The 24,927-nt window shown below is 44.5% G+C and overlaps 1 protein-coding gene across 3 annotated transcripts in view; it reads left to right on the top strand.

Annotated features, from left to right (window-relative positions):
• Window positions 1–24,927, top strand: part of arhgef7a (Rho guanine nucleotide exchange factor (GEF) 7a) — a 50,008-nt gene that overhangs the window by 14,298 nt on the left and 10,783 nt on the right. For all 3 annotated transcript variants that reach the window (XM_054746794.2, XM_015966129.3, XM_015966130.3), the window contains exons 4-16: window positions 9,748–9,832; window positions 9,956–10,089; window positions 10,277–10,478; window positions 11,324–11,412; window positions 12,802–12,896; window positions 13,061–13,156; window positions 13,861–13,983; window positions 16,619–16,757; window positions 16,833–16,892; window positions 19,745–19,891; window positions 20,028–20,114; window positions 24,301–24,379; window positions 24,456–24,595. In XM_054746794.2, coding sequence (XP_054602769.1) covers window positions 9,748–9,832; window positions 9,956–10,089; window positions 10,277–10,478; window positions 11,324–11,412; window positions 12,802–12,896; window positions 13,061–13,156; window positions 13,861–13,983; window positions 16,619–16,757; window positions 16,833–16,892; window positions 19,745–19,891; window positions 20,028–20,114; window positions 24,301–24,379; window positions 24,456–24,595 — 1,476 coding nt within the window. The remainder of the gene's footprint in view (window positions 1–9,747; window positions 9,833–9,955; window positions 10,090–10,276; window positions 10,479–11,323; window positions 11,413–12,801; window positions 12,897–13,060; window positions 13,157–13,860; window positions 13,984–16,618; window positions 16,758–16,832; window positions 16,893–19,744; window positions 19,892–20,027; window positions 20,115–24,300; window positions 24,380–24,455; window positions 24,596–24,927) is intronic.

The following is a 24,927-nucleotide window of genomic DNA, read 5'->3' on the forward strand; positions in this document are numbered from 1 at the left end:
CCCCCCCTTTCCATTTCCATGCATAGAACTATGTAGCGACTACGTCTACCTCCTGCGGGGAGTCTGGTCTCTGTACCCGCGGGGATGGTTTGACGTAGGGTTTGATTTGGTTTGCATGCACCCATTTGTAGACAGGCTCCTGTCTCGCTTTGGTGATGCGTAACCTGTATGCAACTGGAGAGAGTTTTGCCACGATCTCAAATGGTCCTGACCAGCAGGGCAGGAACTTCTTAGCTTTGCGTGCCGGTTGGGCGAACCGAAAGTAGAATACTTTGTCACCCACCTCGTATTCGCGGCTGGTTGTCTTTTGGTCGTAGTAGGCTTTAGCGCCTTCTACGTTGGTCTCCAGTTTCTTCTGAGCGTGCGCGAATGTAGCTCTGAGGTGTGTTTTCAAGTCTGCCACATACTGATGAGCGGTATAGGCAGTGGCAACACTGACATCCTCTGGGTGATACAGGAGGTGCAGTGGTAGAGTCATCAGTCTGCCGGTCATCATCTCAAAGGGCGTAACCCCCGTGGATCTCTGTGGAGTGGACCGTATGGCCATCAGGACCAGAGGGAGCTTGACGTCCCAGTCCTTCCCAGTGGAGCAGACGTACTTTTTGAGCATAGAGACGACCGTGCGGTTCATCCGTTCGACCTGTCCGGATGACTGTGGGTGATAGGGGAGGTGGAATCTCACTTCCACTCCCAAAAGTTCAAACAGGGACGTCATTACACTGGATGTGAAATGAGTTCCCCGGTCAGAGTCAATGCAGAGTGGAAGTCCCCATCGACTGAAAACGTGGTTAATCAGCAGTACAGCGGTTGTGACGGCTGTATCGTTTGGCGCTGGAAGGCATTCCACCCACTTTGTGAAACTGCAAGTTACAGTTAGCATATATTTGTTTCCTCTTGCCGATTTGGGAACCGGTCCAACCCAGTCGATCTGCAGGTGGGACCAAGGGAAGGTTATTCCCCTGCGTTGCAGTGGTGCTCTAGCAAGCGGCTGGGAGGGTTGAAACTGGGCACAGATGAGGCAGCCTTGGACATAGCCGTGTACGTCCTTGGACATCGACGGCCAATATGCTACTTCTGTCAGTGACGCGAGGGTAGCTTTTGCTCCGCGGTGACCTCCAACCGGAGTGTCGTGGGCGTAGGCAAGCATCACTCCTCTGTGGTCGAGTGGAACAACCCAGCGCGGCGGGCTGTGGTCGTCACGTATGTAAACTAACAAATCGTTTTGTAGTTTCAGATGCGCGAGTTGACGATGCAGGGTTACCAAATCTCGGCTTGCGCCCGTAGGTGGTGATGGTTGTTTAGACATCGGGCCCTTTTGGAGAAGCTCGCGGATGAGCTTCAGGTCAGGATCTTGTTCCTGCATGGTGACTAGGTCCGCGTCCTGTGGTTTTCTGCCTAGAAACACGGGTACCTCAACGGTCCGAGGTTCGTCTGCCTGGCTAGCATGGCGACGAGTAATCGCGCAGACCTCGTGAACGGCCTTGGGTGGAAGCCACTCGTCTTTGAATTCCCAACAGGTTCCCTGGTCAGCACCGAGCTTAGCAAGGCGGTCAGCTTCGTCATTACCATCTTTCTCCGGACCTAGGGTCCTGGAGTGACCTTTGACCTTTTTCCAGTAGACCATTATGCCTTTCTCAGTGGTGAGCAGATCACACGCTAGGAATAACTCCGAGTGTTTCACGTCTCTGTTCCTGGCATTTTTCATGTTGTTCTCCTTCCACATGGGGAAGTGAGATATGAAGCTGTGTCTAGCGTAGTTTGAATCTGAGCAAAGGACGATTTGAGTGATGTCCAAGGCTGCCGCCTGCTGGAGGGTTATCAACACTGCAGCAATTTCGGCGTACTGACTAGACTTTTGGCCCAACCGGTAGTGATTTGGTTGCTTAGTGTCACAGTCCACCCAAACGACTCCAACCCCGGCACGGAGCTGGCCTTCGTGAAGGTAGGCGCATCCGTCAGTGTAAACTTTCGGAAGCCCTTGGCAAACATTCTCATCAAAGTAGCGATGATTGGATGCGGTTGGGTAGACTGCGGCAGGTGTGTCCAGGGGGCCCATGACGGAGTCAGAGTCACAGTGCTGGCAGCCTGCTAGCCCTTGTCCTAGCGCTAGCTTGGTGTTCTGACCATACTTGACCTCAATGTTGTATCCTTGGAGCACCATCATCCACGTCGCAATGCGGCTGTTTGACACTCTTCCTTCGCGCAGACGCTGGCTGTTTAGGAAGGTGACGGGCTGATGACACGTTTCAATGATCACTTTCTGTCCACCGATGTAACTACGAAAGTGTTCGACAGCCCAGACTGTAGAGAGGAGGGCTCTCTCACAGTCTGAGAACTGGAGTTCCACCTTGCTCAGAGGCTTGCTGGCGTATGCCACAACTCTCATGTCCTGATCGTGTTTCTGCTTCAAAGCAGCGCTCAGGCAGTGAGAGGAGAAAGTAGCCTCTATGTAGAACTCTTTATCCTTGTCTGGGTAAGCCAGACAGGGTGCGGACGCCAACTTCTGTTTTAGGAACTGGAAGGAGAGTTCTTGGGGTCTGTACCACACGAAAGGTGTGTCGTTCTGAAGCAGCTCAGTGAGGGGCCTCGCTATTTCAGCGTACTCCTCAATGAACTGCCTGGAGTAGTTGCAGACTCCGAGGAAGCTCCTGAGTTCGGTCAGATTAGCTGGGGCTTTGATGTCCTGAATGGCTCTAATGCGTCCCGCTTGGGGCTCGACTCCATTAGGGCCAACCAGCAGTCCAACATACTCCACTTTGGTTCGACACCACTGTCCCTTGAGAATCGCCAATTTAGCTCCGGCGTCAGCGAGCTGTTGCAGCACGTGACGGAGTTCGGCCAGGTGCTCCTCGAAGGTTCGACTCCTCATCAAGATGTCATCGACATATATGAGGTTCCCTCTGGAAGCAGCATCTGACATGGCTTTGTGGAGGAAGATGTTGAACTCGGCAGGTGAGTTAGAGTAGCCAAAGGGGCAGCGGTTCCAAGTATATTGGCGATTTCCAAAGGAGAAAGCCAGTTTATACTGGTCCGCCGGCTCAACCTTCATGGTCCAGAAGCCGTTGGCTACGTCAACCGTAGAGAAGAAACGAGCATCTCTGACTCTGGCTAGCTCCTGATCTAAATGGATCATAGGCCACCTGGAGAGAGGTACTTGTTTGTTCAGTGCGCGATAGTCTATGGTGAGACGCCATTTCCCAGTCGGTTTCAGAACCGGCCAGATGGGAGAGTTGTAAGTGGAGTTACACTCTCTGATGATGTTTTTCTCCTTCAGCTGATCGAGGATCTCCTGGATCGACTCATAAGCAGCGAGGGGAATCTTGTACTGACGTACAAAAGTAGGAGGGGCATTCGGGTTCGTTGGAATGCGAACCGTATGCAGGTTTGTGAGTCCACAGTCCAGGGAGTCCCTGGATAAGATGGACTGAAACTCATAGAACAGGCTTCTAAGCGCTGCTCTCTGCTCCTCTGACTCCAGCGCATCCGCTTTGTCAAGCTGCTGGCTGACTTCGGCTTCGAAGCCGTCATAAGGTTCAGAGGAGGAGGGTCTCTGGTGTTCCGGGCTTTCAACCGGTGACTCAGAGGGTTGAGTATTTATTGCAAAAACCGTTAGATACTGACCGCTGTCAGTATCTAAGGTTGCACTGCAAATGGGTTCCTTAGGAAGGGCTTCATGTCGCTTGATGGTAATCATTTGTGAAGGGAAAGTACTGAATGTGTCTACACCAACCTGTCTGTCGTTCAAGAACAACGGAAGTTGTCCGATCACGGGGACTGAAAGTTCGAAGTCATGGAATGAGCTATCTATCAGCATGCCCAAGGGCTTTCCTGCCGGCATGTGGATAGGACTCCGGGTCGGATTTTCGACCAACAAGTACGCAGAACGATTGTTCAGCTCCAAGAGTGGCGTGCCACAGACGGCTAAGTTGAGCTCCAAGAAGTGTGGTGATGGCTGGAAGAAGGCCTGTGTGCCTGGCAGCTTCTGATGCTTCATCAGAGTCAGACGAACAGGCACTCCTTTGACCTGTGGGGGCAGAACCGTGCTGGCCTCAACCACTGCACGGCAGGCCTGTGGAATGGTCTGACCGGACAGCAAGTGTTCAGGGCCTTCTGAGCCAGGCTCAGAGGATGGTGTGGCCCGGGCCCAAAGGACTTGATTGCAAGTGTCCAGCTGGGTACCGAGTCGAACCAGCAGATCTGCTCCAATGAGTGCAGGTGGATCAAGCTGTGGTATGATGCTGAATGTATGTGTGAGCTGTCTTGCTCCAAGTTGGATAGTCAGAGAGCAGACCTCTGGCGCTTTCAGGAGCCTCTGCGGCCAAGTAGGTGACAAGAGCCGATGGCTACGTGTCACACTGACCAGAAGGGGGTCCTTCTGACGCAGGTGTTCAAACGTCTGCTGGCTGATGGCTGACTTTTCAGACCAAAGAGCAAGGCGAGCATCTGAGATGTGGGTGCAGTTGATGGTAAGACCACCAACTATGTGTGGTGCATATGGCTGCAGGCTGACGTTCTTCAGCGAGCAGAGAAAAGATGAATGTGTGCGGAACGGAGTTCCAGGAGCGGTTTCATGCCTTTGCAGGCGGTCATCGTCTGTGGGAGCCGTAGGGAGGGGCATGACCTTGGAACGAGGGTTTTGCTGCTCACTTATGCTGACTTCAAGAATGGAGGATGGTCGGCTGCTATCCGGGTTCCAGGGCTTAGGTGTTTCCACCTGGGCCCACAGTTGACCCTTCTGGCAGTCGATGAGGGGAGCTAGACGTTCAAGCAGGTCCTGACCAATGAGAAGTGGTTCAGTGTCTAGCTGGCAGACATAAAACGGGTGAACCAGAGTCATGTCTTGGAAGGTGATATCCAGCCACGCCCGGTGAGTGATACACTCCCGGGTCTGGGTGTAGCTGGTGATTTTCAGGTCACAGGGCTCTACCTGGACTGGTTTCCCGAGTGACCGCATGGTGTCAGACACGCGATGGAACAGCGTGGAGCACATCAGGGTGATTTCTGAGCCGGTATCCAGCAGAGCATCAACCTGTATGCATCCACCTACGTTGGTGCTACAGTACAAACGGCGAGCATGATCATGGTTTGTTAAGTCACCAAGGAACTTCAGAAATTTAGTATCAGGTTTCTCTGGGGGGTAGATTTCAGGAGACTCCTGTGATCTACCAGTAGTGTTCCCCCAGCTGATCAGGTAGGTCCTGGCCACGCTGGGAGGTTGAGCCACGCCTAGTCATGCGGACGTTGGCTCTGGGTCTGGCTTCTTAGAAGCGGACTTTGGTGCAGGGGTCTCATCTGCAGATCTCAGCTGTTCCTTCTGTTTAGCTAGGAACTGCTGAAACATCTCCTGGAGGTCGGCTTTGGTCAAGTACTCACCTGCGGACTTGTGTTCGGGACCTACCTGTGGGCGGCGCTCCTTAAACCTTCCACTGTTCCGACCTGCCTGCCGTTGGTTTTGGTTGGGCCACTTCCTGTCTGATTGTCCAGACCTAGGCGGCCAATCAGCACCCCCCTTCCCCTGTTGAGGAGATTGGGACTGCTCTCGCTGTTTAACAGGTCTAGGTTTAGCAGATTTTGGCTTAGTGGGTGGAGCTTCTGTGCCTTCGAGCTCCAAACGCGGCTCGGTGTCGGGAGCTAGGTGCATGACGCGGTGATGTGCGTCAGGCTTTTGGGGCTTTCCGCCGGCTTCCCAAGCCTGTTGAGCATATCTCCTAATCTCCTGAGTTGTCAGTTTTTTCATCCGACAATACATTGAGACTTCGGATCGAACACACTCGTGCAGGTTGTGAATGAACAGGGATCTGAAGGCAGGGTCTTCCTCGAGCCCAGGGCCGTTTCGACCTTGGAAATAAGCACTTTTGAGTCTGCGATAATACTCTCTGGGGGGTTCGTTTCTCCAGTGTTTGATGGAGAAGGCCCCCATTGTAGCTGACGCAGAGTCTGCATACGTGGCGTATTCATCTCTCAACGCTCGGCAGAGCGAGGAGTACCGATCACGAATGTCAGGTGGTAGAGTTTCCATGAAACCGTGCACCGTTCTAGATGTGGTTTTCCAAATTAGCTTGAGCTTTTCCCTTGAAGAGGGTGCTGGAAGATCAAGCAGACAACGTTCTATCTCCCTGAGATAATCGTCGACGTTGGATTCATTGGTGTTAGGATCAAAGCGTTCTATGTCTTTAGCTAGCGATTCAATTTGACGTACACGGAGCCCTGACTCACGGTACGGCGCGTCATCCTCTGACTCTGACCCACGGTCTGTCTCAGAGGGCGCTGGATATCGCTGGTGTGCTCTGGGCTCCCAATGTTGACTCCTGGGGCCCAAATCGGGGTTCGGCATGCTGTGGCGGGCTGCTGGCACGTCACGTGGGTGTCTTGGGAGGTCCTCCTCCCGGGGCACGTCTGCGTAGTGCAGCCTGCGTCTTTCAACTGGGGCTTCTGCGTAATACACTTTGTCCGGATACGGACTGGCGTATGATGCTTTGTCCTGCAGCTGGTTACCGGCATGCCGAATACCGGAGTAGCTAGGATGGGTGGATGGTTGAGGTGCAGCTTGGGGTGCATAACCCCAATCGGCACCTTGCACCCTTTGTGGACTGGGGGAGCGGTCTAAATAGAGGTGCCGCTCAGCTGGTCGACTTCTCACTGATTGAGAAGGCCGTGAAGATGAGGGTGGTGGTCCAACCTGGGGTTCGAGGGCGAATTGCCCTCGGCCCCTAGATGGTCCTGAATGCCCTATAGTGTGTGTAGGGAACGGGGCCGAAGGTTGGGACAGATAAGCTTCATCTCTCCCCTGCGGCGTGCGTCCGTCCAGAGAGTCCTGGTGTTTCCCCCCTTCCCACTGTCTGTTGTCATCAGCAGAGGGGGGCGGGGTCTTCTCCCCATCTTCCCCAGAATCGGTGCTGGTGTTGTCTTCCTCGATCAGCCTTCCATTTCGCTGTTTTTCAGCTAGCATACTCTGGAGGTTCATGATCTCTCGATCATGTTGGAGTTCTCTCTGATAGAGGATCAAGGCTAACTTAGCTAAGTGAACCTGGATTGGTTTTGTACTATCCGGGTTTTCTATTTGATCAATTACAGCTTCTAGCTCGTCGCTACGCTGTTCTTCAGTGAAATCCCTAGAAGGGTAGTCGGGTTCTCGAGCAACCGCGACCAGTTTGGACAATATTTGTCCAGAAAGTAGGCCAGGTTCATAGTCGTGGGCCGCAGCGTCACCTGGTTGCTGGGAGTTGGTCAGTTCACTACTCTGTCCCTCCATTTTTAACAACCGAACCAAAATAGCCTAGTAGAGCTTCTGCAGATAGCTCAAGCTGCACCTTTTGGGCAGCAACTGCTAGCTTTGTAGCAGAAAAACCACTAAATTAACCTTTGTGCGCACAGGTTTTAGCGTTTTAAGATTGCACGGAATGCCGTGACTAACGCCTAAAATACTATTCCTTTCAGTATTTTAGCAAAAGCTGGTGCGTTGCCGTAGCAACGTCTTACAACACTTGCAGTGTTAAATATGCTAGTTATTCCTTCAGAATATTAGCAAACAGGGTGTTATCAGTCTTTGAGTGAAGGTTTCAGTTAGTTATAATAGCCACTGTGAGTTAAAGTCGCTAAATTAGCAGTTAATTTTAGCCTAAAAGGGTTAGTCAGAATTACTTACACGCTGCACCTTTAATGAGGAACTGAATTTTAACCTAAAAGGTTAGCCAGAATTAATTACACGTTGCACCTTTAAGGAAAAACTGAATTTTAACCTAAAAGGTTAGCCAGAATTAATTACACGTTGCACCTTTAAGGAAAAACTGAATTTTTAACCTAAAAGGTCAACCAGAATTAATTTACACGTTGCACCTTTAAAGAAGCACTGAGTTACTGGTGAGAGTTCGATGCAGCTTCCTGCTCAGCGAAATCAGCACCACTCTGTTGCTGGTTCAAGGCTGAACAACGGATTATTTTTAATTCAAGCTCTTTGGATTTATTTGTTTGTTTGTGCCGGATAGAAATCTCTGTGTATCCAAGCCTCACACGGGCTGCACCAATAAAATGTTGGGGTTATTAGGAGCGAACAATTCGCAAGCGTTAACTTACTTTTGGATTCTTCAATAAATTCTGTAAATATGTAAATATTTACTGATTTATTAATTAATTAAGATATTCTTAGATATACGGGGCACCATTCCCCTTTTTCCGGGGAAAAATTGAATCCAAAACTCTTATCAGTCTTTCTTGAAGTTCGTAGAATCCTTGGAGCAGAGACTTCTCTTCGACACAACAAAGCTACTGGAGACGAAAATCTGAATTTTATAACGTTTAATTAACAATTTGTCAAATGAATAAACAGTGGAATAGATGAATAATAACCGTGTGATATGATTGAAGATGGATGTGTTTGCATGTGATGGAGGATGTATGAATGGGGTCCTTTGTTCTCACAAAGGAGTAGTGTGTATGTGTGTGTGTGTGTGCGTGTGTATGGATTCAAAATGGAGTCTTGAATACAAGATGGCTGACCCCTTTGTCTGGCTAAAGTGTGGGTGGCAACTTGCACTTTAACTTCCAAAGCACTTAGAATCAGTAGTAACTTAACCTTAAATCACTCAAAACATTTAAAAAGATCATGAAACAACACAAAAGATTAATCACAAATTAATATCTTTTAGTTTCAGCCTGGCCATGACAGAAACCATTTTAAGATACCAAACAATGATCAATAAGCAGTTTATTCTTTCAAAATGACCCGACGGACGTGTTTGGGACGAAAGAGGAAAACACGAAGCTACTTTTTAAGCAATAGACGCGGTTTATTGCTTATTTGAGACTATAGAGGAAACGGGAGAAGAAAAGGAGAGAAAAAAATGAGTTTCCTGATCACCAAAGCAGCAAGGCGTCCCCCGCTGTTATGACTTGACGGTTCTCCGTTTTTCTCCGCAGTTTCCGGCGTCATCCGTCGGTTTGATGCTTTCTCCGTTGTTTGGCGTTCACGAGTGTTTCTCCACGGGCTGGACAGAGACAGCAAAGTTTCTTTCTGTGCTGAGTTATAACTTACAGCGTTTCTGAGAGCTGGATGGAGTTGTTGTTTCCCTCCGCAGTTCTGTGTCCTCAAACATCAGCTGGAGGGGAGCAGAAACGAGCAGATCTGATGGGCTTGCAGTTTAGTTTCCAGCAGTTCCGTGGCTCAACTTGGCACTTAGAGCTTCCGCGTGCTCAAGTTGTCGGAGCGTCGATAAGCGTGTCCTTACCGCCAGGTATCCTGGGCAAAAGAACGAGGTTTCTTTGTCTCATTCATGATTTATAGTCTTTGAAGTCGCGGGAAAGCTCCAAGCTCCCGCCTCCCGCAGATCGTGTTTCTGGTATTAGGCGGTGACGTCATCACAATGCTTCCGTGTGCAAAGCATCATGGGAAATGAAGTTTCTTGGCGCTGATGTGATTATTTGCTTTTCAGAGCAATTTAAGCACAGTCATTTTGGAGAAAATCACTGCATAGTAATTTCCTCATGAGGTCAGACCCTCAACAATAATAATCCTGTGTGTGAGGCTTTAGTTTTGTGAGAAACACTAGGATACAAGACTGCAGTGTGTAGCTGCTGTAGCTAAACGCCGTGCTGAGCTTGTGTTTTCCGAACCATGTCTGTGAATGATGGTGAGACTCATCGATTGACTGCTCGGCGTTGGCGCTGGGTCGGCTGATGTCACGGATCTGCCGACTGACTCTTATAAGGGGAAGTAATTTGTTTCTTCTGTGTTCTGTCGTCTGTCCACAGCCGTTCGAGGCCAGTGACCTGCTCCTGGGCCTGAACTTCTCCAAGGTGCTGAGCAGTCTGGTTACGCTCAATAAAGTGACTGCAGGTTTGTCAAAATAGACCCATCGACTCTTATATAAGCACCTCTGGATGCTTTTAATTAAAGAAAGGGAAGTTGTTCGTGAGTGGGTGCAGACTGGTGTATTTATACTCCTACATGTTTGTGTAGATATTGGTGTTGGCAGTGATTCGGTGTGCGCCCGCCACTCTTCCGCCCACCGCATCAAGTCATTTGAGTCACTATCCTGTCAGGCTTCACTGGGCCGATCCTCCAAGCTGCTGCAGAACCAGTTTAGAAGTCTGGTAAGATACACACACACACACGCACGCACACACACACACACACACACACACACACACACACACACACACACACACACACACACACACACACACACACACACACACACACACACACACACACACACACACACACAATTTCTGTTTTCATTTGTTTCTCCTGATGGAAATCCTCTCCTCCCTCAATCAGGACATGTCAGAAAACAGCAGCCAGCAGCTGCTGGTGAGGGCTCGGTTCAACTTCCAGCAGACCAATGAGGATGAGCTCACCTTTAATAAGGGTGACATCATCAACGTGACTCGTCAGGAGGAGGGAGGCTGGTGGGAAGGGTCGCTCAGTGGGAGGACCGGGTGGTTTCCTAGCAACTATGTGAAAGAAATCAAGGGTTCTGGTAGGTGCTACGAATACATTCACCTAAATATGACTAGTAAAGATTCAGCTCAGCTCTTTGATAAGAGTTAAAATGTTGATTGAGAATGCACAGTGGAAATGTAAAAGCTATGGAAATCTAAGGATTTCTGCTCAGGCTGTTTCCTTTACAACTTATTCTGAAGTTACCAGGGAATAATTGATTCATTATGTGGGTAAATAATCCTCCAGCCTTTGCACGATTCTGTAAAATGTATTGTTGTGAGCAAATCTTGTGAAATTTGACTTGGCGATCGTACGCAGCATCACAGCTGCTTTTGTTGTCGTCCCTGGTCTTGTGACAGTAACAGTGTCACTAATTGCTTTAGGGCTGCTGTGGTTGCTGTTTTTATGCTGCTGTGACAGAACGAGAAGCCACGTGGCATCAGTAGATGAAGGGAGTGCAAGCAGATAATGTGCATTCTCAGAAATTAAAAAGAGAAAGCACAGCTTCTAGTTACACTTTGTGTGCGTGCGTGCGTGTGTGTGTGTGTGTGTGTGTGTGCGTGTGCGCGCGTGTGTCTTGCGGAGTTCATTATTGTTTGGGATCTGTTGTTAAATGGACAAATACATTAAATGTGATTTATTTATTTGTTTTATCTGTGGAAAAATTGAGTTATTTATCATAGTTTTATGAATATTGTGCAGCTACATTTCCAGAGATGAGAAATATAGACGAGCTAGTTCTGATTCTTCATCTTTACTCTATAATTAAATTCACTGTTTGATTTGAGCGATAGTGAAAGGTTGATGTCGCAGACACATTTCACCTTCAGGTAAAATAGAGTAAAAGTAGAAATGTGTAATTAGTTCCTTCTCTGATAACAGATAAGCAAGTGTCCCCCAAGTCTGGCACCCTGAAGAGCCCACCTAAAGGCTTCGACACATCTGTAATCAGCAAGACCTACTATAACTTGGTAAGGAAGCAACACTAAATAATAAAAGTCTCCTTCATTCTTCACCAGAACGTTGATTTAGACATATTGAAACTGAAAGTGGTGCGTGATTTTTTGTTCCTTCCAATCTTGTCTGTTAATCATCTCCCCTGAGAGTCGGTCTGTCTCCTCAAATATGTGATCAAAGCAGCGTGGTGTGCGTGAGTGAGCAAGGATTTCTGTCTCTCACAGTGATGAATGTGTGTTTGTTTTGGTTCTAAAACAGATTTTTGTGTTTATTTGCGCTTTTTATGATGGTTTGCTTTATGTTTAGCTTGGAGGACATGCAAAACTCAGATTTAGACTCTTATTTTTATCATATTTGTACATTCTCATTCTCATTTCTTTCTTTATTGAACATGTAAATCAATAGACAAATTAAAGTATTCAAAAAGTATTCAAAAAGAAACCCATACATATGTGTATATGCATATATATATATATATATATGTGTGTGTAGAACATGTTCAATTGGAAGGGAAAGAAGCTCTGGTAGCTTATATAATCCCCCCCAAATCGAATTTCAAGGAAGATAAAACAAAAAATTATTTGCCCTACACTGAGTGTCATAGCCATTTTCTTATAACATGTTTTATCCTCAATCACACAAACAAAATTGAAATTTTTTTATGTCCCCCCCCCCCAATATTCACAGCTCTCAGTTCACCAACAATAGACAATTACAATCAAATGCGACACCCTTACAACTTTTCCTCCTCCATGTAATTAATTAGTATAATTCTTTTATTCTTCTCTTTAAACTTATGCAATGAGGGACTTTGCTTTAGATCCCCACTTAGCTTATTCCAAGCTTTTACACCCGTAACAGAAATACAAAATGACTTTAATGTTGTTCTAAAATATGTATGCCTAAAGTTAAGTTTGTATCTGAAATTATATACGTTATCTGGTTTTATAAATAGCATTAATAATTTGTTTGGTAATCATTTCCTATGCACTTTATACATGAACGTCGCTGTATATAGTTGAAGTAAATCTTTAAATTTTAGTGTTTTTGAATATATAAATAACGTGTGTTCTCTAAATCTAACATTGGGAATGACTCTCAGGGCTCTTTTCTGTATGATAGACAAGGGTACAATAGATGTTTTATAAGTGTTACCCCATACCTCTACACAGTAAATAAGACAGGGATAAATCAATGAATAATAAAGGACATGGAGTGATTTATAATCCAAGCACTGTCGAGCTTTATTCACATGAACATGATCCATTCATATTGTGACTTATCTTCTGACTAACTGTAATCTTTTCAAGTAATCAAAGTATAATTAGGTGAACAACAAAGCTAAAAGCAGTTGAACCTGACGAAACCCTTGTCTTAGGTGTTTTTTTGTCTTTTTGTTACAGGTTTTACAAAATATTTTAGAAACTGAGACAGAATTTTCCAAAGACCTCCAGAGCCTCCTCACAAACTACCTGCGGCCTCTTCAGAACATCGAGAAGTAGGACTTGCTTACATAATCGTCTCTTTTATGTACCTTTTTCTAGAAACTGAGTCTATGTTGGTTCTTTTCTTAATTGGCAATGAAAGCAACAGACCATGTGACCTATTTTCACATGTCCCTGTGAGTCTTTTGTGGTTTTGAACGATCACTTTCCCCTCCAGAGTGAGCAGCTCAGACGTGGCCCTGATCCTGGGGAACCTTGAGGAGATCAGCACCTTCCAGCAGATGTTGGTCCAATCCCTGGAGGACAGCACCAAGTTAGTCCCTCCAAAACACATTTATAAAGCAGAGTGACATCTTGTGTTGGGTTTTATGCACTACAGGGTTTTGGATTGAACCATAAACACATTTAAAGCTTCTTTCCGAGGTATTTCTCTTATTTAATGGCACCATCTAGTGGCTGACAAGCGTATCACACAAAACCGCTGTTCCTCTGTTTTTTTTAAGATGGCGACTTCATGTTTCTGTTTATAAATGTGCTTCTGTAGCCGACAAACAGCTAAAACATGTTGTTTTACGAGTATTATTCTCATGTCATGTTGTGTTTTCATATATTTATATTTTAGAGACTTTCTTGTCTGTGAAAAGTTAATCAACTCTGCATCAGCTGAGGTTTTCCTTACATTTGAAGCGTCTAACGCTATTGGTTAGTTCTGGTCGGCGCTCAGTTTCCTATTGCACGGAGCTCTGCCAGGCAGGGGGCGTGCTTAGCAAAAAATTAAAAAAAGATGTATTGCTTATATTATATCACAGTACATGATAGGGTAATCACTTTTACGGATTTCTGACAAATCATACATAATTTCTGAAAGAGGAAAACTCCGCAAAGCAGCTTTAAATGCTGTTTCTAGCTCATTTAGTAGACTTGGACCTCATATTTCTGCTCCACTCTGTTTTTTTCTCATCATAATTCACTTGGAAATGATTTCTTTATGTTTGATGTGTGTTTTTTTTTAATTAGGCTTCCAGAAAGCCAGCAAAGAATAGGCAGCTTCTTCCTGAACCTCATGCCACAGATGAAGGCTCTCTATGTTGGTTATTGCTCCAACCATCCCTCTGCAGTGAATGTGCTCACCCAACACCGGTACATCAGCTTTCTTCTGGGTCATAGAAAACACAATCAGACTTTTTATTTTATTTTAAATAAATCTGAAACACTATCACTAAACAACCTTTATTGGTAGCAATTAACAATCTTTATTTATGGAACTTTTCACTTCAAAAGTTATATTTTCAGTCTTAGATTGGGAAATCATGTTTTGTTAATTATTAGTGCTTGAAATAAAGCTGAAGGAATTTTTTAGGTTAGAGTTGAGTTGGAATTATATTTTAGGTTTTAAAACCAGAAATGTTGTATCTTTAAGGATGAGGAAGCAAAAAAAAATTAAATATAAAAACATTTATTCTGTCTAAAACTAGCAGGAAGCAGCACAGCCTGAAATCTAAATAAATGTCTGTTTTCAAAACAAATCTTTGAAAGGTTTTAAAATATAAAAAGTACTGGTTCTTCTCAAAAAATTAGCATATCATTTCATTAATGTACTGATAAACATTAGACTTTCATATATATTAGATTCATTACACACAACTGAAGTAGTTCAAGCCAAAGCACAAATCTTAGCACATCCAACACAAGGTCTATTTGTGCAAGCTTAAAATATCAGCTGTTAAAGATTGTCCAACAAGGTTGCCAATGTTGATTATTTTTCCTATGATTGTCATTTCAAATCATTAGTTTAAATTGAAGAATTAAAACTCTTAAATTTCAAACTTGTCTTTTCATTGAACTGAAACACAGACACACGGATATTATCGTCAGTTTATCGATGAAAACCTTTGAGTCTTCTTATCTCTATAACATTTGGTTATTAATTTGTAAAAATTAATATTCCAGATTATTCTGTAGAATGGTTCCTCTTTAATAAAAGAGCCATAAACCATTACGCTACATTTCTAATATTGATGATTTTGGCATACAGCTCATGAAAACCCAAAATTCCGATCTCAAAAAATTAGCATATCATGAAAAGGTTCTCTAAACGAGCTATTAACCTAATCATCTGAATCAACTAATTAACTCTAAACACCTGCAAAAGATTCCTGAGGCTTTTAAAAACTCCCAGCCTGGTTCATTACTCAAAACCGCAGTCATGGGTACGACTGCTGACCTGACTGCTGTCCAGAAGGCCATCATTGACACCCTCAAGCAAGAGGGTAAGACACAGAAAGAAATTTCTGAACGAATAAGCGGTTCCTAGAGTGCTGTATCAAGGCACCTCTGTGGGAAGTCTGTGGGAAGGAAAAGTGTGGCAGAAAACGCCGCACAACGAGAAGAGGTGACCCGACCCTGAGGAAGATTGTGGAGAAGGACCGATTCCAGACCTTGGGGGACCTGCGGAAGCAGTGGACTGAGTCTGCAGTAGAAACATCCAGAGCCACCGTGTACAGGCGTGTGCAGGAAATGGGCTACAGGTGCCGCATTCCCCAGGTCAAGCCACTTTTGAACCAGAAACAGCGGCAGAAGCGCCTGACCTGGGCTACAGAGAAGCAGCACTGGACTGTTGCTCAGTGGTCCAAAGTTCTTTTTTCGGATGAAAGCAAATGTTGCATGTCATTCAGAAGTCAAGGTGCCAGAGTCTGGAGGAAGACTGGGCAGAGGGAAATGCCAAAATGCCTGAAGTCGAGTGTCAAGTACCCACAGTCAGTGATGGTCTGGGGTGCCATGTCAGCTGCTGGTGTTGGTCCACTGTGTTTTATCAAGGGCAGGGTCAATGCAGCTAGCCATCAGGAGATTTTGGAGCACTTCATGCTTCCATCTGCTGAAAAGCTTTATGGAGATGAAGATTTCATTTTTCAGCACGACCTGGCACCTGCTCACAGTGCCAAAACCACTGGTAAATGTTTTACTGGCCATGGTATTACTGTGCTCATATTGTCTGCCAACTCTCCTGACCTGAACCCCATAGAGAATCTGTGGGATATTGTGAAGAGAAAGTTGAGAGATGCAAGACCCAACACTCTGGATGAGCTTAAGGCCGCTATCAAAGCATCCTGGGCATCCATAACACCTCAGCAGTGCCACAGGCTGATTGCCTCCATGCCACGTCACATTGAAGCAGTTATTTCTGCAAAAGGATTCCTGACCAAGTGTTGAGTGCATAACTGAACCTAATTATTTGAAGGTTGACTTTTTTTGTATTAAAAATACTTTTCTTTTATTGGTCGGATTAAATATGCAAATTTTTTGAGATCTGAATTTTGGGTTTTCATGAGCTGTACGCCAAAATCATCAATATTAGAAACGATAAAAGGCTTGAACTACTTCAGTTGTGTGTAATGGATCTAACATATATGAAAGTCTAATGTTTATCAGTACATTACAGAAAATAATGAACTTTGTCACAATATGCTATTTTTTTTAGAAGGACCTGTAAAACAAATGCTGGAACTCATTGAAACTGTGAATTTTAATGCAGCATCAAGTATGAGAAAGTGTTCTAAACTGCAAAAATTCATATTAAATTCCCAATATTATCATTTTCTTTAGATATGGTGGTGGTAAATAAAAAAAATACATACAACATTTTTGAATTGTGCATGAATTGAAAAGGTGAAATCAATCTGAAAATGACTTGTAAATCTAATAAAAATGACTAAATATTCCAAATGATTCATCTCTAATGTTTTCTTTTTCATTCCTCCCTTTCTGCTGGTTTCAGCGATGCCCTGGGGGAGTTCATGGAGGGACGCGGTGCCGTCAGTCCTGGGATCCTTCCCCTGACCACGGGCCTCAGTAAACCCTTTATGAGACTGGACAAATACCCCACCTTACTCAAAGAGCTGGAGAGACATATGGAGGTGTGTGTTTGGACACGCACTTTAGTTTGTATCTTATTTTTGTGTCTAAAAAGCTACATGTTTGTGTTTTTGTAGGAGAGTCATCCTGACAGACCAGACATTCTGAAGTGCATGGTGGCTTTTAGAAATCTGTCTGTGAGTTCAATACACTTCCTCTCCAGTTATGTCAAATCAAATCAAATCAACTTTATTTATATAGCACTTTTCATACAAAAAATGCAACTCAAAGTGCTTTACAGATTAAAATGGCCCCATAGATCCCACATTCCCAGCCCCCCTCTCCAAGTATAAAACAATTAAAAATTACAGTTCCCCTCCCGCACCCAACTTCCAAAAGTGGACATACAATCACCCGCACACTCGTCCATGCACACACACACACGCACGCACACACACTCGTGAACACCAGAGTAAACAATAGGCTGAGTTCAGATGGGTCAGGTAATGAACGACACATCATCAGCGGAGCCATCTGCCCTGGCAGCAACAGATCCACGGCAGCAGCCAAGACACCGGCCCATGACGCCCAGTGGCGTAGGGCAGAAACCCCCACCAGTGCCCGGGCACTACCCGGGGAGCGCCCCGGCCACCGCCGCCCCTGACCACCGGCCTCAAGGCAGAGGGCTCCGCAGAGGAAACACTGGAGGATTTAAGATATATAACATATAAAATAATAAAAGCTAATAATGATAAAAAGTAACTGATAAAAAGTGATTATAAAGATAGTAAAAGAAAACATAATCATGTAAAAACACTAAGATGTAGATAAAATGATAAAAATAATAAAAGAGATAAATATGTATTTATAGATAAATAGTGATCAGTTAAAAGCTAAGCTGAAAAGGTGGGTCTTGAGCCTATTCTTAAAAGCCTGGATGTTCCCTTCGGACCTGAGGTCCTCCGGCAGCCCGTTCCAAAGGCGAGGGCCGTAATACTTGAAGGACGCCTCGCCGTGGGTGTGAGTCTTAACTTTAGGGATAACTAGGAGACGGCTGCCAGAGGAGCGCAGAGACAGCGAGGGTTTATACAGTAAAAGCAGTTCTGAAAGATAAGAAGGCCCAAGACCATTAAGACACTTAAAAACCATTAAAAGAACCTTAAAATCAATCCTGAAACATACGGGGAGCCAGTGCAGTGATTTTAAAACCGGAGTGATGTGCTCCCGCTTCCTGGTCTTCATCAGGACACGTGCTGCTGAGTTTTGTAAGAGTTGTAAACCTGAGATGCTCTTTTTGGGAAGACCAGAAAGCAGGGCATTGCAGTAATCAATTCTACTGGTTATAAAAGCATGCACTAGCGTCTCCGCATTGGCCCGAGAGAGAATAGGTCGGACTCTGGCGATATTCTTAAGATGGTAAAAACCTATTTTTGTGATGTTTTTAATGTGGGGAATAAAAGTCAGCTCAGAGGCGAAAATAATGCCCAGATTCTTCACTTGTAGTGATGGATAAAAAGACATTGACTGTAGTTTAGGTAAAAGTTTCTCTCTCTGGGCCTCAGGACCGATGACTAAAACTTCAGTTTTGCCCTGGTTGAGCTGGAGAAAGTTTTCAGTCATCCATGATTTAATATCTAAAATGCAATTAAAAAGTGTTTCCATTGGCTGTGCGTCATCAGGAGACATGGAGATGTACAACTGTGTATCATCAGCGTAACTGTGGAAATTCACCCCGTGTCTCCTGATGACGATGCCCAGAGGGAGCATATAGAGGTTAAAAAGCACTGGGCCTAGAATTGATCCCTGAGGCACCCCGCATGTGATGCTGTGGACCCCAGAGGAACAGGTATCCAGACTCACCATAAAAGTCCTGTCTGTGAGGTAGGAAGTGAACCAACTGTGAACAACACCAGAGAGGCCGATCTGTTTTAAACGGGTTAAAAGAATAGTGTGGTCTACTGTATCAAAGGCAGCGCTTAGATCCAGCAGAACCAACACTGTTGCCCTCCGAGCATCATAATTTGTTCTAAAATCATTTAAAATCTTCAGAAGGGCCGTCTCAGTGCTGTGGTTCACCCTAAAACCAGACTGAAATTTCTCTAGGACATGTTGGTGGTTGATAAAATCGTTAAGTTGTATTAAAACAAGTTTCTCTAAAATTTTGCTTAAAAATGGTAAGTTGGATACCGGACGAAAATTGTTAAAGTCATTAAGTCAGGTTGTGTAGGTAATTTAACCAGCTCTCCCCCTCGTCCTGACGGACACCCCCGTCACCACTGTGGACTCCTTCCGCTTCCTCTGAACCACCATCACTCATAACCTTAGGTGGGAGCCATCCATCAGCTCCCTGCTCAAAAAGGCCCAGCAGAGGATGTACTTTCTGCGGCAGTTGAAAAAGGCCAAGCTGCCGGCCCAGACGATGGTGCAGTTTTACACGGCCATCATTGAGTCCATCCTCACTTCCTCCATCGCTGTGTGGTACGCTGGAGCCACAGTGAGGGACAAAAATAGACTGCAGCGCATTGTGCGCTCTGCTGAGAAGGTGATTGGCTGCAGCCTTCCATCTCTCCAGGACCTGTACGTCTCCAGAACTCGGGGGCGTGCAGGTCGGATAGCAGCTGACCCTTCTCACCCGGGTCACAGACTTTTTGAGCCGCTTCCCTCAGGCAGGAGGTTACGGTCCATCCGGACCAGAACCTCCCGCCATAAGAACAGCTTCTTTCCATCTACCGTTAGACTTGTGAACAGCTTATAAATACACAACCATGATCGTCTTCTGTACTTGACATACCGTCACATTATCGGCCATATTACCATTACCTGCCTTTTTTTATAGCAAAGTTTTATGCTAGTTTATTATATTTTATTCTACTTTATTCTATTTTTAATTATATTATTCATGTTATATGTAGCACGTTAGTACCGAAGCAAGTTCCTAGTTTGTGAATTGTTTGTTCACTGACAATGGCAATAAAAATTTTTCTGATTCTGATTCTGATTAGGTTGAACTATAAACAGGTGTGTGTGTTTTGTGTATTTGTAACACCAGGCTCAGTGTCAGGAGGTGAGGAAACGAAAGGAGCTGGAGCTGCAGATTCTTACTGAGAACATCCGTCTGTGGGAGGGGGACGACATCAAGACCCTGGGCTCTGTGATCTACATGAGCCAGGTCTTAGTCCAGAGCCCCATGTCAGAGGTGCTCATGTTACTTCTACCTGTTTATTTATCCTTGTGGATGCAAGCTAAGTTGTAGCTGTGATTAAACCCACTAGTGTGGTTTAGATCCACAGCCTGGATTATTTACTAAATGTATTCATCCTTTTATTTGTTAGGACAAGAATGAACGCTACCTGATGCTTTTCCCTCACATCCTTCTTATGTTGTCTGCTAGTCCCAGGATGAGTGGCTTCATATTCCAGGTTAGTCATATTTTCTTACCAGGCTTTCCACTAGATGTAAACGCGTCGCTTAACGTAATAGACGCGTTTTACCACGTGCTCTCTTCCCACAAAAAGCATTTCAGAGGCTAAACGGCAGTGAAAGAGAAAAGACTGAAGAGCTGCAACACAGCAGTTTTACAGAAAAACAACTGTAAATTTACTATGACTTTTATTTTGAAAGTTTCCAGATGTTTTCCACTGCTTTAGTATTTGACTTCCTGTCTGGTTTGATCTGATCTGCTGAGTTTGACCCTTTCTAGAAGAGTGACACATAAAAATTATACTCAGAGCCAAAGCATTGCATCTTTACACGTCCAAGAAATGGTGTTGCGCTAATCTTAAACGTTGAGTCTATATTTTATGCGCTATGTTTCCAGTAGGGCTGCACAATATATCGAAAAATTATCGTCATCACGATAACAGGACGTGCGATAGGCCCATCGCAAAGCACGTCAAAAACGGCGATAAATGTTTGGTTCAAACATTTCCATCCGTGTCATACATCAACTTTCTGTAAACCAGCTGTATTTTTACGCAGAAGAATTATTTGACCAGTCAAATGTAGCCCTTCTGAAATGCGGCCAATCAGATGGGTCCATTCACGTAATACCCCCCCCCCCCCCCACGTAGACCCTTACCCCAAAATTGTACTATCTCCGCTCCGCCCCTGCTTTCCGCTGCCGCTCGCTTCCCTTGTTCGTCATGCTGGCTCAGAGCAACGAACGCACTTTGTGCTGAGGTTTCTAGAATCAGCGCTGCTTTCAAACGTGAACGTGAGTCCGCTCGGTGTCATTAAGCAGCTGATAATAACCGGGCTGACTCCGACACGTGCCGGTGAACCAACCCACCTACCTCCATGTCGCTAGTGTTCCACCGGGTGGTGACGTTAGCCCCAGGGTCCGGTTAGCTTCCAGCTAAAAGGCTACAGCACTCTCCTCCCAGTCCCACCCTGCTAAAGTGGGCCTGGAAAAGTTCCCCCACACATCAAAGTGATTTTTCATTTATGAGCTTTTATAACCTTGTTAATCAGGATAGTTGATTTGCTGCTGCACATAAACTGTCAGTCAGAAGCTCTGCTAGCCAGTTATCTTAGAGGAGCTAGTTCAGTTTGTTAGCTTGTTATCAGAATCATAGTTGCAGTTTCATCATCTGAGCTGCTTTTTAAGATCTAGGTAAACTTGCTCAATTTGGGGTTAAAAACAAACGTTTTCACATATTTTCCATGTAGTTTTTTTGCCAGTTCCTCTTCTGAAAGGTAGACAATTGTTTTTCCCTCAGAAAATCTTAATATTCTCCTAGTTTGGCCCAGCACAGTTCACTTCCCAGTTACAGCAACAGCCTTATCTCATAACCACATAAGTGGAGAAAATGTTCAGTAGCAATGAGAGAATTTGCTGTTGCATTTAAGTGATGTTAACTATTATTTAACATTTAAACTTATTTTCTGATTTTTTTTATTTATTCAAAAACCCTGGTAAGGGATGTTTTTCTGTATTTGGAGCATCAGAAAAAGATTTATGGTTATGGTGATGTTTTAAAGTCACTGAGAAACTGCATGCATGCAGTTTGTTGTTTTGCTGCTAATACAGTAGCAGTTGCAGCTGCATATTTTTGCAATAAAAATGTTATGTTGTAATGGAATTCATGCATTAGTTTTTGTTTGCTTTGAACCCAGAGCAGACATCACACGCCAGATGACATCAACACTGCATACTTTAGTATCTGTTCATTTATCGTGAGTAATATCGATATAGTAATATTAAGCACTGTTATCGAATATCGCAGGTTTTCCTAATATCGTGCAGCCCTAGTTTCCAGAATTCAAACAGCATCTGCCAACTTTCAAAATAAAATATATATTTAGATTTCCAGCTGTATTCGTTACCAGTGTTGCCACAGTTACCTTGAAATAGTTATTCTATTACTGACTACTGTTTACTCTTTCCAAAAGTAACTCAGTTACTTTACTGATTACTTTATGTTAAAAGTAAGTAAGTTAGATTTGAAGATACTTTATTCATTATTTTTAACAGCTGCCAATAACTAAACCCATTGCCTCAACATAGAAAGCAGCCATCAGTTTTGCTATGCCAACACAATAGGGAGCCCAAGTCTCCTCCCTCTCCGGTCGGCTCATGGGTCCCTGGAAGAACGACAATTTTCTAATCCGCTTTGCCATACACCCTGGATCGCACATATGTTGTACTGCAATTTCAATGAAAAGTAATGATGGGTGTTTCAACCACTCCAGTCACGCACTTTGAAATTTATCAGCTTGTAAAAGTTCGTAATTAGCATGACTACAAACTAGAAATTGGCACGTCACCACATGATCTCCTCTCCCCTAACGTAGCTTATACTTACCAAATGACCAGATTTATGATGGTTCTTTCCTCCTGTGGGAAGCTTGCTGAACTTATAGCCCTTTTCCCTCAGTTTTCTCCATGTCTGGTTTGATGACGTCACTTTTGTCAAGAGTCACTTTTGTCCTGGACTTATTTTCACACGAAACCTAAAATAGCGTCCCCCCCCCATTTGAAAATAAGCACGTTCTTGGTATAAAAATGTGTCTTTAAAATTCACGGACGTCATATGTGAAGTCCACGGCACAAAACAAGCGGAATTGGAAATTAATGTTTTTAGCCCCGTTGACTTGCATTCCTTTTTTCGTTCTTCCAGGGACCCATGATGTGGAAGTAGATGGGCGTGACTTAGGCTCCCTTTTCGTGGGGGGGTATGCCAAAGCTAGCATCCAGCATGAACAAACACACTGAAACCCAAGATTACTGTGAGCCACATTGATGAAAAGCAGAATGGCACTCAGAATGGAACCCCTAACCCTAGCACCATCGGAACACTGAACAAGAGACAAACAACAGCTAACACAAACCTAGCAATAAAACCCCAACAAAACACACCAATAAAGGACAAAGCAACTGAAAATCAGCTACCCACAATGAGCCTCATCTCTTGTCACTTCAGCAGTGGGCGGGGTCACTAGTGCCACTAGTGTCTGCGGAACAAGCAGCAGGTGTGGTGCATTGTGGGTAGCCAGGTTTCCAGTTGCTTGTTCTATTTTGGTGTGTTTTAGGGATGTCCCGATACAAAGTTTCACTTCCAATATGATACAGATACTGCAGCCTTCAGTACTGACTGATACTGATATTAATCCGATATGATATCAGCACAAATCATACATACTTTTACCTATTTCATAGTGTGGAATGTATGAAAGGCTTGATCAAGTGATATTACTCAATACGAGAACAAGAGCCAATAGCAGTAAGTATGAAAAAAACGACATTTTTTTCGTAGTCATTGGTTGCAACAATGTGAACCTTAACGAACTGCTTATATCATATATTTTTGATGCCGTCCGATATAATCCAATACACTGGTTTGGGGCCGATATTGAATTACTTCCGATATCGATATTGGAACGGGACATCCCTAGTGTGTTTTGTTGCCAGCGTTGTGCTGGATGTCGTTAGTCTTTTGTTTAGTGTTCTGATGGTGCTATTTTTGGTTGGTGTTAATTTAGCACCACGAGTAGCGCTTCCATTCCAATGGGATGGGATCGCGGTGCAGTTCGAACCTATAGTAGCTTAATATGCTGCTTGCTCTGAGTGCTGTATAACTGCTGTTGTTGGTTAGACGTGTCTTGCTATTCCTGTCGCTGGTTTTGCCAGCTTTGCAAAGCACAAAAGCAGTTACACAAAAATAGTTACCAGTTGGGCATACTGCCTTGGACACGGGGCTTTAATTTGATTGCTGATATGGAAATAGGAGATTAGTCGTTGCTGGAAAAAATGGTAATTTTAGAGTAATGCGTTACTAAGTAACATGTTCCTGGCATCACTGCTCGCTACACCCTTGTGGCTAAGGTTAAATGAACAGAAAATAAACCACAGACCTTCTGAATACATGCTGCCATCTTTCTCCTTACTTGTTATATATCATGACATCATGCGTGATCTTGCAATTCTCTGGTGACTTCGTGACCTCGCAGGACCAGCTGCAAGAAAGCGCTGCTGAGCTCGTGGATGGAACTCATCTAATACATTCTGTGATGTTGATTCATTTGGTGCACTTATTTTGTTCCCTTTTGCAAATGCTGATGAATGCATTTATTTCCTCAATGTCATGTGGTTATTTGTCCTTGTAGGGAAAACTGCCTTTGGCTGCCATGATGGTGACCAAACTAGAAGACTGTGAAGCCCATAAAAATGCTTTTGAGCTCAACGGTAAGATTGCATCATAACTGTAGATGTACATATTTTATAGGCGAGGCCTTTAACAACACAGCTGGTGTCCATGCAGGTACGATGTTTGACCGTCTTCAGGTGATTTGCTCGAACCAGCAGGACCTGCAGGACTGGGTGGAACACCTGACGAGACAGATCAAACACACCGCTGCCACGGCGCCCAGCCACAAACCGCTCACCGTTCCCTGCCACACGGTCAGGAGTTAAATTTTCTTTCTGTTCATTCACGCCACATACGGTTTCCACCCTGAGATCATTTAAATATATGCTGATGTTACGCCAACTCCGACCATAAAAATCAATATGTCGAGGACAGGCTGGACTACATAATCTGTAGCAATCATCTGAAGTGGCTCTGTGTAAAGTGGTTTGTGGCTGCAACACAAAATTGCATTAAAAACACAAATGCATAGAAATCAGCTTTAGTGGCTTATTATATACCATTCACTTATCTAAGACAATGATGAACTAGTGTGTTTACAATAGGAGCTTTGCATCAGCAAGAAACAACTTACTTCCCATAAGTG

Source organism: Nothobranchius furzeri, chromosome 14 (assembly GCF_043380555.1).
Source record: "Nothobranchius furzeri strain GRZ-AD chromosome 14, NfurGRZ-RIMD1, whole genome shotgun sequence".
NCBI classification, from domain to species: domain Eukaryota; kingdom Metazoa; phylum Chordata; class Actinopteri; order Cyprinodontiformes; family Nothobranchiidae; genus Nothobranchius; species Nothobranchius furzeri.